This window comes from Parasteatoda tepidariorum, chromosome 5, assembly GCF_043381705.1.
Source record: "Parasteatoda tepidariorum isolate YZ-2023 chromosome 5, CAS_Ptep_4.0, whole genome shotgun sequence".
Lineage (NCBI taxonomy): Eukaryota > Metazoa > Arthropoda > Arachnida > Araneae > Theridiidae > Parasteatoda > Parasteatoda tepidariorum.
The window spans coordinates 45,500,604-45,514,949 of NC_092208.1; the positions used below are offsets into that span (position 1 = coordinate 45,500,604).

Consider the following 14,346-nt stretch of genomic DNA (forward strand, 5'->3'; position numbering starts at 1 on the left):
TTGGTAAATAAGCAGTCAAATTCTTCTTCAACTTATGGCAATAATTAATTCATCCTGTATCTTCATCAAAAAAAAAATAATCTCTTCAATCATCAAACGTTTAGTTTATTATAAATTATACCTACGCACAGTGGAACTAAACGATCATCCGTTTTCCATGTCTATGCTGCATATTTTGTCTACGTTCCTGAGAATACTAGAAAGCTGAGCTTCAATTCCTTCCTTGGACTAAAAAGAAAAACTGCATCGAATTCCTGTTAATTAAAATGTTTTATTGAAACTATCCCTTTGAGAAAGCGTTGATTTTGCCACTCTTAAGTGCTGAGCTGGATCTTATCGTCGATGAATAATTGTTCTCACACCCACGATGGTCTACTTAAATATTCGACATTCAAAAGAAAAATAAGCTTCAATTTCTCCGTCACTATTGGTGTTAATTTACGATTCATCTTAACGAAGAAACAAATTTTTTCCCTAGCAGCTCACGTCTTTGGTTTTGGAATTGAGTTCACGGAATTTCAACGCACTTTCATCGCTAATGTTGTGATTTTCAAAATATCTTGGACTAATTCGAACTTTTTCATGTATCCTTTTGTGCTTATTTTTTTTTTACATTTCTCATAAAACAATCTCTTAAATGAGTATGATTTTAATTTTTCCCATGTTTGATGTTTCAAAGTGAAACTACTTTTTATATATTGATAGTATTTACTGAAATTTTTATTTCTTTAAATTTTTATTTTCAGTTAATTGATTTATTTGATTGAAAAGTGTTTCAAGAAATTATTTTCATATTGTTTTATGTGTTACAGCTTCTATGATTTTTTTTGAATAGTAGAAATTATATTTTTGTTTTGCAGTGATTAGGGTTTAAATGAAAATGCCATTTAAATTTTTTTCTCTTCGTAATGCAACTGCAATAATTATTGAAATTTAATTTTAATATATGAATGCAATTACGGTGTGGCAAAAATTAAATCAAGAAATGTTAAAACTAATACAAATAGTTTGGAAAAATGAATAAAATACTTGTTGCTAGAATTTAAATTGAAGTACGACCAGACATTAATGCGTAAGTCCAATGTTGGTAATTAGTTCATAGCTCAGTTCCAGCTCAGACATAGACAAACAACATAAAGATAGGAAAATGATCAAACAAAAATTGAAAAGTATTAGTAACCAAATTCACTTCAAAAACACGTTTAAAAAAGAAATGAAAATATTTGAATTCCCTAGCAATTGTGACAAATTAAATTATCAATTAAGATCTCTGCACAAAAATTACTTTAAAAAATATCCGCACTAGAATTTTTGAAAGAAAAAAAAAATTATGTCCAAAAGGAAAGAATGAAAGATATAAATGAAAAAAAAAAGGTAATTTGCAAATTAACCAAACTTGCAGATCAGATTAAAAATAAGGAAAATAGCTAGATCAGTCAAAAATTAAAAACTGATTTACCTTAATACCATATTAAATTTGAAAGCTTTGTTTTGGATTTCAATTAGCGATAAATTGTGTTAAACGGGTTGTAATGTAAAATCTGAGAAGACTGATCATCTTTTCTGATTATAAAAGCATTTGTCTTTACACATTTCCTGAAATCCGGGTTAATAATTGCAATAAAAATACCAAGAAAGAAAATAAAAGTACAAATAAATAAATATAAAGAAAGTAGAAAGAAAAATAAAAGAAGGTCGAAAGAAAAATAAGAGAGAAAAAGAAAAGAAAAAATGTTATAGAAGGCAAATTTTGGACATAGAGAAAAAAAAAAATTCCGGATATTTTGCTAGTGATAAATATGTAAGGTAAATAATAAATAAAGTGAAATAAAGACAATACTGAAATCTTGGACTTGACAATAACAAACACTGTGTCATTTTTTTATTTTGTTTTCAAACAAGGTAAACAATACTCAAGTCTAATTCCAGATTGAAATCTTTCCTGTAAAACTGTTTTTTGCATTTTGTGTTTTACATTTTAACTTGCGCATTTTTTAAAATGTTTATAAATTTTTTTATCATGATTGAAGAGTTAACGTAAATAGTGTTTTTATGAAGAATACTTCTTATAGTGAAAAAGCTGTGTTGTGATTTTTAAACAAAAGACTTTTGAAACTGAAAAAACTGTTAAGTAAAAAAAAAAAAAAAACTGTTGAAAATGAAAATTTTAAATTAGCTGAAAAAGCTACTACAGGTTTTTAATTGTGTTAAAATTTTTACAATGAGAACATATGTAAATGTTTTATAATTTATATTACTTTTATATATTGTCAACATTACAAATTTGATTATTTTAATTGTGCTTCAACCAAAGGGAAGATTTTGCAAATGGATAATTTTTAAAATTTTTGGATTGTAACTAAACATTTTTGGCGAGGGGGGATTTAACATAAAAAGCTTCAATTAATCTTTTTATGTTAGTTTCTTTTATAAAACTTCATCCTAATTATTATTCTAAACGAAATACTTTCTCACACTTTTAAAAGCCACATCCTGTTCTTAAATCTATTTTTGGCTCAAGTATGCATTTAAGAGCAGGACATTTTTCCCTTTGCTCTTGCGTGGGAAACGTTCGATCTATTTCATAAACCAATAGCAACTACTAAGAGTTCCCNATATATATATAAATATATATATAGTATATATATATAGAATCAATGTATAGGTTTAATGTGTACAGAAATAAACTTTCAAATCAATAAATATTACAAGAAAATCAGGACAAAATATAAATCTTACATCTTCTTCTTTTACAGACTGCAAATCGTCAGGACATGAAGCAGCAATTGACTCACAGTTATTTAAGTTAATAAGCAAACCATCTTCATTTTCTATCTTTTCAAGTGTCTAAAATAAATTAATATGTGGTTTTAAAATCATTTAGCAAATATAAATGTATGGGGTCTGCTGTTTACAATCTTTGTTTTTGTTATCAACATTGTGAAACAATAGAACAAAACAAATTTTTTAATAGATTACTCAATAAGATAATAAATAAATAGTGTAAGTAAAAAAAAAAAAATTATAATACTACATCTTTGAAATGTAATTGCATATAAAAGACTAAAATTATATACTTCCAGAGTTTAAGAACTATACTAAATTTTTTCTCAATTTTATGTTGTATTTTTAATAATAAGTATTACTGTTCCTCAGAAAAAAAAAAGATTAGAATGGCACTGTTTATTAATTTTTATCTAATTTAATAACAACTACTATAATTGTTTCTAAATTTTTAATAATTATTAGTTTGACTAAAAATTAATTTCAAGAAATAAATTCATGAAATATTATTGCGCATCATTTCAAAAGATCAACTGATTTTTTTAAATTCCAATGTTTTTAATACCTAATACAATAGTATTATGACACACACATTTGAGTTAACATTTTTTAATAGGCTTGATTCATTTTGATTTCATTGTAAATACACTTAATTATTTTTTTATTACTTCTATGGAAGTTATTACTATGAATTTCTACATATTTTTTTAATTTAATTTTTTTAATATGAACTTACAATACAAGAATTTCAAAATTTTACCTTGAATTTTAAATTGGATTGAGCTGAAAGAAATGTCTAGATTTCAGAAGGTCAGATTTTTGAGCTTTTATTATATTAACTTAAAATAAAACTAAAATACAATTGTATTTAAAAATGCATTATTTTGAACTAGTGAAAAGTAATTTTTATTAAACAGCATTTGTCTTCATGAAAGGGCGGCAAGTTGCACCAATCTAGAACTATATGATTAAGGAAAGAACACTGGTTTAAAGCTGTTTAATTACCCCATTTATTGATAACTGTGCTGATTAATTATAATTAATCAGCACTTATGTTATTAATAAATATAAAGGTAAATTACTAGTTGATTTATTGTTACTTTTATACATGATTGTTACTTATATACATGAAAATAGCAATTAACTTTCCAAATTGTCACGGTAATGTTTCATTCTTTGATACAATTTTCTAGCTGCTCTTATGAGCATAGGTGTAGCATAAGGAAGGGGGCATATACCCCTATGACATTTTGTCAAAATGCAAATTTTTCCTGATTTGATTGCATAATAAAAAAAAACTTTTTTTTTCTTTAATAACTGGAAAAAATTCAAATTATTGCACCAACTATCCCATTTTTTCTATTCACATCTTTCAATTATTGACTTAATAATCGTATGCTTCAAGAAGCTGTTTGGGTATTTTGTTCCATGTACTAACTTGAGGATGCTGGTAAAAGCAGCTGTTTGCAAAAGCAGGTTACTAAATAAGACTAGGGCAATGCACCCATTTTCTGCAATGTACTTGTCCATGAGTTTGGTTTTTCAAAACAAGATCGTTTGTTTAATTTAAAATTTGAATTCTAACAGCCGTAAGGGAAAAAAAAAGTCCCATTAAAAATTTGCTCTTTTCCAATTTTTAAAAAAAATGCATTTCTCTTAAGGTAAGTAAAATATTTTTATTTTAAGAATACAGAAAATTTATTTATTTAAATTTTATTAACTTCACTAATCTCTAGTAATAAAACATAATTATATTTTACAAATTTATAGTTACTATTTCTAATTAGCCATTTTTACTGGTATACTTACTAATTTTATCTGGATTAAACATTAGTTAATAGATGTTTTGAATTCAGTAGCTGAATCAAAATAAAACATAGCATGAATAATAATAATAATTGCAGAAAGAAGAACCATGAAGATGTTAGGGAAGAAATTAAATCCTTACCTTTCAATATAATAAATATCGCCATAAGAATTATTTATATTTAACTCTTTAAAAGTTCAGGCTATTATGAGAGAAAATCATTACCATATAATCAGTGATATGTAAGGGATAAATAAAAGGGTATATGGATATTCATAATTCAATCTAAACTGTCACTAATCTAGCTAAATGTTTGAATTAAAATTAAGAATGGAGTGAAAAATGTCTTAGTGTTCCTCATAATTTCAATTTGAACTTCTTTCTTTTTAGTGATAAGGGTTTTGTTCATTAAATTTTTCCCCCTTAGGTTGCTTATTTTTTTATCTTTTAAAGTTTATATTTATTAATGTAGTGAACATCTTAAATATGAAACTGCAAAATTAAAACTGTGTTTAGGAAATACAGTTACAAGCACAGCATTTTTCAGTTTTATATACCCGGTCAAGCAAGTAAATATTCAGCAACATTGTAAAATACTGATTAAGCTCCGCTCAAATTTTGAAAAACTCCTTGGAAGCTGCAAATCAAGGGCGCACCAAAGGAAATAAAATAAAATCGATTATATTTTATAAGACCTAAATATTATTGAATTTAATTTTCTAAATAAGAATTTATTAAACTAAGTTTTATAATTTTTAATTTCTCTAGTAATGCTTAATTTTGTTTAAAAGAAGTTTATAGATACAAAATTCAAATGCACACATTTAGTCCCTTGTGTTAAAGTATTTGACAATTTTTTGAATAACTTGATTTTTACGCACAGAAATATCAGTTGTCATAATTGTTTAAAAATGAGTAAACAATTGTCTTGTTTTTATATTTATTTATAAATGAATACTTTGGTTTTAAAATGCCTTTCATCTTGATTTAGAATATTTTATAGTTTTGTATGACTTAATATCTCTTTAGTTCATTCACTATCTAGTGTCCATGAAAAGTATATGTTTTTATGTATTTTGTTATCCTTAAAAATGATAAAATATCAAAAATAAAGTTTTCTTCTTTTCGAAACTATGAAAGTCCATTATTTCCATATAATATGCAACAACTGTGCTCTTAAATCTATTTTTTGCTAGTATATTTTATTTAACTTACTTTCGATTTTTATTACAACAAAATATGACTTCAGAAATAGTCTTAAAAAAGGGTTCATTTCATTTTTTCAGAAAAATATATTCTTTTCTAATTCAATGAAACTTAGAAGAAGTTAAGCACTTTTGCTGGGATATTAAAAGTTTGTGAAATGCTGTCGAGGTGGTAAATTCTGTGTACAATTTAGTAAATGTGTAAATACAATTTTGTGCGTTTTGGTTTCAGTGTAAAATAATTGTGCTCACATATTGTTCATACATTTCAGTTTCAGTTGTTACTTTCATCAAAGTTATAAGACATTTTTAGAAATTTCTCTTTTTTAATGAATTTTGCAGTAAGAAATAGTTTTGCTTTAAAAGTTCAATAAGTATTTATTTATATTAAATGTTTTTTATTTGATTTTGTAAATATGTTTTAAAATGCTGTCATTTCCTTTGAGTGAGTATTATAAATGTATGATTAGCATTTAATATAAGCAAAATTGGCTTTATAATTACTTTAAAAAGTTTCACACTTTTCTTCGAATATGAACTGAAATAACTCCCTTTATTTCCTTTTTTACATACTTTAAAATGGTTCGCATTTTAACATGCTTGGGAATTTTATACATTTCATGTTCAGTGTAAACAATTGTGTTCACATTTTGACTACAGTTTCAGTTGTTACTTTCAGTTAAGTTATAAGGCATTTTTAGTAGTTTCTTTTCTTCCTTTTTTTAATGAACTTTACAATAAGAAATAGTTTTGTTCTAAAAGTTCAAAAATATACATTTACATAATTTTTTTTCATTTGATTTCATAAATATTTTTTGAAATGCTGTTATTTATTTCGAGTGAGTATAATAAGTGTAATAATATAATTACCGTTATTTAAAAAAACCTTCACTAAAAAATTAGGATGTGAGGAATATTTGCTTAATTATTATATTTCATGATTCATTATTTAATTCATAATAAAATTTCAATAAAAAAAAAGAAAATTTTCAAACTTTATTTTGTTTTTGAATTTTTTTTATTATAAATTTATCATTTTAAATAAAAATGCCATGAAAATCAAGAGGCGACCTATTAATGTCAGCTTTTCTTTTAAAAAAAAGAATACTTTAAAAATAAATTCTTGTGTCCCTTAAAATTTTTCGTCATGCTACGCTCATGCTTATGAGGCAGAAAGCTAAGTTAGAAGAATAACCATAACCCTCATACCATAAGAGCAAAAGAAGAAAAAAATAGACATAAAAATGAAATAGCCTTACTTCTTCTCCAATGATTGTTACTTTAGGGAAATGCTTTGACAGAGAATTCACAATACATCTTTGGGCAGATCTATCAGCTTCAGTTTGTATGTCATTTATTCCCTTAAATTGTAAATATTTATCAATAAAAGAAAATAAAAAAAAAAAAAAAAAAAAAAAAAAAAAAAAAGCAAGCACAAGCTTTTATGAAATTATTGTTTTGTCACCATAGTTTAGGATATTATGTATTGAATCAAACTTTTTATATCAAAATTAATTTTATCATTCAAATTAAGAAAATTAACTTTATCACTTATTTTATATATTCAATATAATGCTCTACTTATAATAAATGTGTAACATTAAACATCAATCAAAGCATAGTGAGAAAATGTTGATTTGTATAAAGCTAATTTAAAAAATTTTTAAGATTGTATTTGTTAAATTTGTTTTGTTTCTTAAATTTGTAAGTATTTTTAAAAAAAAAAATACTTAAAGGACTCTATAAGGGACATGTGAATGGACAAATGAAAATGGACAGGTGAATTCTTTTACGGAAAAGTGAAATCTTTTAGCTATTCTTTCTTTGGATCAAGGACTAAATATTCTTAATTTATACTGCTGCAAGTTGTATTTGTAGTATATATATTTAAATCATAATTCCAAATATTCCACTCCCCGCAGCCACAGCGCTATTTAATCTTTTGATTAGGAAAAATTGCTTTATTGCCCATTTTTTTAGAAATTGTATTAAACTCTATTTTGTATGTAAAAAATGGAAAGGACTTTTTTTTTTCTAATAGGTTTATTTCAAAATTTTATTATGTTTACTTTACTTATTTTGTTACATGAAAAAGTATTAGAAATTGGATTACAAAAATACTTATAACGAATGATAATAGTAAAACGATAAATAGCAATTTGGCTAATTAAACCACAATCATAGGGTAGAATGGGCCATTGAAGATTTTAAATGTGCCACTATAAATCAAATTCTATGAAAAAATGAGAATCAACTTCTTTTATTTACCAAACATTGGAACAATAAGAAAGTAATTTGCATGGCATAAAATAAGCAAAATGGAAAAGTAAGTAATATATATATTATGATTAAGTAAAATTTATATCTATCAAAATTGATATTAAATGACATAGTTGCATCAGCACAAAAAGTTCTGCCAGTTGTTTATGGCTGTGGTAACTTCTTATCAATATCTGAGAAGTTTGTAACAGTGACATCTGATGCTTCAAGGAAGAAAAAAAAAATTCAAACCATTATCTTTTCAAATTTCATTCAAATTAGCATGATTTAAAAATAAAATGGCATGACATGTATTGAGACAAATTTAAAAATTAGTCTTCTATCTCTCAAATAATTGTAATTGTAGACATTTAATACTGAAACTCAGTTAATAACATGAGTTCATAATGAAATTCAGGTGTACTTCTCAACATGTAAATGCTTGTTTTTGATTGTGATTCATCAAGGAAAAGCTTAATAAAGTAAAATTAAGTACAAATGCGAAGTCGGACAGTGTTCACTTTTTTCTTTAGTGCTCAGTTAATTTTGATTTTTTTTTTTTCATGTATAGTGCATCAAATAAAAGAAGGACAACCCTGAATAACTTTTGATCGAATTTTCACGTTCTAGGATTCATTCTTAATGGTTCGAGGGGATGCTCTCGAATATGACAAAAAATAAGTGCAAACGACATTTTAAGTTACGAAGGCAGATATAAAAAGTACTTTCTCTCTATAATCATAACTATTTAACCCCTAAAATACAACGAGAAGCTGCAATCTGGAAAATATGGTACCAATAGTTTGGTCAGAAGAGCGCTCCAAAGTTTGAACTCCTTAATATTAATTTTACTCTTTGCGTATCTTGAGAACTTTTTAAGCAAATTGAAAATTTTTTACACACAAATTATAAAATTCGTTTATCCTAAGATAATTCCAAACAAATAATAATTTTTAGTAAATATTTATTACTTTTTATAATTTTATTTAAGAATGTTCGAATTTTTTTTTATTGTAAGGTATAAAATTTTTTACATTATTTTAAAGAATGTAATCTTACATAGCAAAATACAAAATTTGGGGAAAATCAGTATCCAATTTTAAGTATTTGATTTTTTGTAATTCGATTTGTAATGAACTATTAGACTGCTTTTGCTCTTTATATTTTGCTAGATAAAATTAAATTTTTTAAAATGATGTAAAAAATTGTATACCTTACAATTTAAAATTTTTTCAATCATTCTTAAATGAAATAATAAATATTTACTAAAAATTATTTTTAGGGTGGAATTATTTTTGGATAAATGAATTTTACAATCATGCATAGATTTTTTTAATTAGCTTAAAAAGTTCTCGAGATATGGTGAAATACACAAAACGAAAAATTAACATTAAAGGATCCAAGCTTTAGACAGCTCTCCTGACCAAAGTATGGAGACCATATTCCGCAAATTACGGCTACCCCCTATATTTTGGGAGTCAAAAATCCGAATTCGTTTAAAACACACTATGTTTATTCAGACAAAGTATGTTCTTGCGTCTGATGGCGTAACTGGCGTGCAATTATTAATTAGCATATTTGAGATCATCCTCTCGAACCATTAAGATTGAATCCTAAAATGTGAAAATCTGATTATTAGATCTAAAGTGAATGGGGGGGGAACTGAACATATATGTAATACTGTAGACAACTATTTATCTCTAAATATTAGTTTGACAATATGATCTCACAAGGAATAAAATTTAATTTTTTTAATAAGGCATTATAGAAAATACTTAAAAAAAAGACTTTTTTAATAATTTTATAAAATTAATAGAATTTTTAGCAGCCAAATTATTAGCTTTTCATTAATTATGAAATCTTTACAAAAGTTATTTCTATTTTTTGTAAAAATGAATCCCCAAAAATAAAATCTTAATAAAACGATGTTTAGGTTTCTCGTAAAAATCAATGTCATGTTGTCTCCGAAATTTGATGACTTTTTGGTGCAGGCCTCTTTGCCATCCTTGCTAAGTGAAATTATAATTCACAATTAAAAGCAAGCAAAGAAGAAATCAATTAAATAAAATGGTATGACAAATATTTTCAAAAAATAATCAAAATAAAACAATTGTTAACATTTATGAAATTTTGAAGCATATGGTAACATATTTTACACCAAGGTTCATAAACGTCGATTATCAAGTAAAATAAAATCATAGATGATTACATATTTATAAAATAAATACATTGGCTTATATAATCAGGGGTCTGTCTCGGTTTTTCTGAGAGGTACTTATTTTGTGAAAATTAAAAATCATATTAAAAAATTAACACAATATGGATTTATCGTTTCTTACGAGGCACAAAAATAAAGTTTTAAGAAAAAGTATTTTGTGAAACTACCGTTTTTCCTAAAGTTGAATTTGTGATGGTATCGCTAAACTGTAGTAAATTTGGCTTGGACAGATCCCTGATAATAAATCAGTAAAATATAATAAATTTATTTAATATTCCTCAATCATATAATTTAATTTGTGATTCAACTATAACATTTCATTAGTTTTTAATTGAAAAATGATTTCATTTTAAAAATAATACACAATATTCGACCTTATCTACAATTCCTAAGTTTCCTTTCTTCATTATTTCACGAATTATTTTTCCTGCTTGATTAGCAACTGTAACAGAGGCAGACATTAATTTGATGAGCACAGAGGAAGCTTGAGTGGCCATCATTTAATGTTTTTAACAGACGTTAATTAAATAATCTTAATTAAAATTATTTTGAACACTCCCAGTTTAGTTTTGTATTCTGTTTTGCAATTGTTTTGTGATGAGATTGCAAAAACAGATATGTTTTTCTTAATCTGCCAGACTTGTAGCTTACTTGTCATCTTTGAAACTTTATGATAAATCAAGGAGCATTCTCACTTTACACTTCTAATCAGTTTCGCGGAAAATTGACCAATCATATTTTATCTTTCAAAATTCACGCATTCCCGTAATGGTGATCGAAGATGCGTAAACCGCATTAAAGAAGAATGGCCCTTAAGTTTTTCTTTTTTAATCGATAATCGTTATATCGCTATACGTTGTACTTTGATATTCCCGCGACCAGATTTTAAGTTTGAATTAACTAACTTTAAAAGTCAAGCATTTAAGTTGTTTGTATTGGTATTTATCATTATTTATCAATTATTATTTTTTAACACTTTTGATTTTTGAATGAAGCTTATCTCTGAAGCTTGCTTTAAAGTTTTCCATTATGAGGTAATATATATAATTTTTAATATTTTCGATAAAACGTTACAAATGTAACTTAGGCTAAAAACGTATACTCTTAAGTTTTCTGTAAAATTTATGATAATAATAATTTGAAAATTGTATATATTATTTGCAGTAATACTGTGATTATTAATACTGTATGATTTTTAAATGATGAATTTTTATTTTTATTTGGAATTTCAAGTAATATTATGTAATTGAATTTCATGTCAACTTGTATTCAGTTTTTTGAAGCTTAAGTAGTATCCCTATATTTGGTATAATTTTAAAGGCAATTTGTAGTAATGAATGATCCAGAAGTTATTTTTAGAAGTTATGCATTATTATAGTAAAATTTATGATAGAGGCCATTCGGGATGTAAGGAATGGTAATTTGGTCAAATAGCTAAAAAGCACCATTTAAAAAAAATATCATTAATAAATATGGGGATAATTTCGTATTGTGCAATATAAATTATTCCTGAGTCTTGTATTTTTGTTTTGTTGTTTGAATTTACCACCTCGAGAGCATTTCACAAACTTATAATATTCTGGCAAATGAGCATAACTTCTTCTAGGTTTCCCTGAAATAAAAAAGAATATATTTTTCTGAAAAAATAATCAGGAAAAATACAAAGAAATGTTTGTATTTTTTAAAAAGAATGTAAACATTTTAAAGTTTCTCTTATAACAAAGGGGATGTAGCAGTGAGAAAAAACTAAATGTCCTATCAATTCAGTGGAACAAAATAAGTGGTATTAGTGGATCAGAAATTATAGTATGACAAAATGTGTTCGATTTTTGAACGAAGGCACACTGTCTGATGTAATTGATGAGCTTGAGGGCGAATTAGAAAAATAAACATAATCCAAGTATTTTCAGCAGCTTAGGCGGAATCCCACTAAGTGTGTTTTACAAGTAGACTTTAGTGAAAATTTTACCTTCCTTACTCAAAATGAAGTGCAGTCAGCCCATTGGACCATAGCCACCGGTGGCTATGATTGGACTCATGGGCAGTGCTCTTTATATACTACTGTTGCTTGACTTTAAATAGACTGTATGGAAGAAAAAGTAATTGTAAATTATGTCATAGCCAGTGACAGTATATGCAAAATCCATACTTTCAATGAAACCCTATTTGATAAACTTAAAAAAGAAATGGCTACTAAATGAACATTTTTAGTGATGGGTCATAATCCCAATTCAAATAGAAGTGCAGCATTACTTTTTCTGCCATTGAGAACAATTGGCGTTTTTTTGCTACAAGTCACGAAACATATGCAGTTGATGCAAGGGGTACCATAAAAATGGTTGCATGCAAAGGAATAGTAACATAAAAATTAGACTTGCTTACAAAATGATGTCAAATCATTTGTTAAATGTGCGAAATCCATTTGCAATGGGGTGGAAGTAATCTATCAAAAGAGGATATTGAAAAGGAAGGCTCTGCATTTGAAGAATGTTAAGTATAAAAGATATACTAAATATATGACATGCATTTGTAAGTGTTCAAAGAAATTGTTTAATTCATTATAAATCTGTATCTAGAAGGAAGAAAATTTAACTTCAAAGATATCACTATGAATGAATCAACAGAAATTCTAGGTTCTTCCCCTGTTGATGTTGCAATTTTTAGTTATGCAAGTGTGAAAGTTCAAGGAAAAAATAGGGTAGTTAACTTTATTGCCCAAATAACTGAAATTGAGAAAGAAATAGACAATTTGTGGGTTGTTTTTCTAACAGGGTCTAGTGGATTGAAAACTTTTAATATTACTACAATGATCTAGCATAGGTTCAGATGTAAGATATTACAGCAATGCTAATTTCAACAACTCCAACTTTAAACAATCAAAGAGTCACTTTCAATAATGAGATTTCCCTGAAACTATTTGTCACATTTGTAAGATGACCCGTCTGTTACATTGTAATATTTGAACTTAATAAAAATTAGTTTGCAATTTAAAAGTCTTAAATTATTTTTTAAATTAAAGTGTGAATAGTTTAAATTAAAAAAAGTGTACAAATAATGTTTAGGGTGGCCTAAATTACAGAATATTTCACATATAAAAGTGCATGTCAAAAATGTGGGATTTTATTTGTCCTCTATGTTGCTAATCTTTTTTTTAAAGAAATATAAAGAGGTTGTCCCGCCGTGGCTACTAGTTATACCCTTCAAGTTGGTCCCTCTCTGTGTTTTCATGCAATCACTAAGAATAATTTTATAGTGACTGACAGAAAATATGACGTGAGTTCTAAAAATGTTTTACACGAATTCGTAGAAGCAACAAAGGACCGCTACCCGGAAGTTGCCAAGACTTGTGTAATTATTCTGCTGCAGATGATAAAAAAATATTCCCTATTTTACATTAATTTTAAAATGATAAAAATGCTGTTTCCTTCTAATGATATTTTTTATCTATACAGTAGAGTCCCGATAATCCGAGCCCCAGTTATCCGAGTTTCCGCTTTAACCGAGCTATCAAATATTTTAAGGATTTTTTTGTTCTAGTTTATTTTTTATTTTTAAAAATACCTCCGAAGAATAAATCTGAATTTTATCTTCCAAACACTCACAGGGATGAGATTTTTCCGCTTTTTAGCGGATTTCTGCTTTTTTTCACTTTTATCTCTTGAATTTCAGCTTTTTTTATCCAAAATTCAGATTTTTCTAAAAATTTCAGTTTTTTTATAAGTATTCCGCTTTTTCTGAAAATTCACCGATTTTCAAAAAGAAACAGAAAATTCAAACTACATAGCTACCAATCCTTTCTCATTTTTACTTATTATAGCTATTTTCTCCCCTTTAACTCGCAGCAGATAAGATTTTCCGAATTTTTTACCCGCCCTCCAGATAGATCTGATTTTTGTAGTTCAAACGACGCTGCTTCTAACAAGCCTTTTAGAGGTCCCAAGCCTGGAATCTGCTACTATCTCGATTCTTATTCACGCGATTTGAATATTGTAAGTTGCGATTCTTATTTACGAGATTTAAAAATCCGATATTGTGATTCGTATTTACGCCTTTTTAAAAACCTATGTAGCGAT

The 14,346-nt window shown here is 26.4% G+C and overlaps 2 protein-coding genes across 3 annotated transcripts in view; one reads left to right on the forward strand and one right to left on the reverse strand.

The window, feature by feature from the left end:
* Positions 1-10,924, reverse strand: part of LOC107450240 (3'(2'),5'-bisphosphate nucleotidase 1) — a 24,336-nt gene extending 13,412 nt beyond the window's left edge. Inside the window, exons 1-3 of one of the 2 annotated variants that reach the window (XM_016065995.3) lie at positions 10,648-10,924; positions 7,056-7,157; positions 2,740-2,847 (exon numbers count right to left, since the gene is read on the reverse strand). In XM_016065995.3, the coding sequence (XP_015921481.1) occupies positions 2,740-2,847; positions 7,056-7,157; positions 10,648-10,773 (336 nt within the window). In that variant the 5' untranslated portion in view covers positions 10,774-10,924. The remainder of the gene's footprint in view (positions 1-2,739; positions 2,848-7,055; positions 7,158-10,647) is intronic. The other variant, XM_016065994.3, reaches the window with a different exon arrangement.
* A 205-nt stretch (positions 10,925-11,129) lies between these two features.
* Positions 11,130-14,346, forward strand: part of LOC107450241 (mitotic checkpoint serine/threonine-protein kinase BUB1) — a 12,818-nt gene continuing 9,601 nt past the window's right edge. Inside the window, exon 1 of the mRNA XM_016065996.3 lies at positions 11,130-11,307. Coding sequence (XP_015921482.2) covers positions 11,303-11,307 — 5 coding nt within the window. The 5' untranslated portion in view covers positions 11,130-11,302. The remainder of the gene's footprint in view (positions 11,308-14,346) is intronic.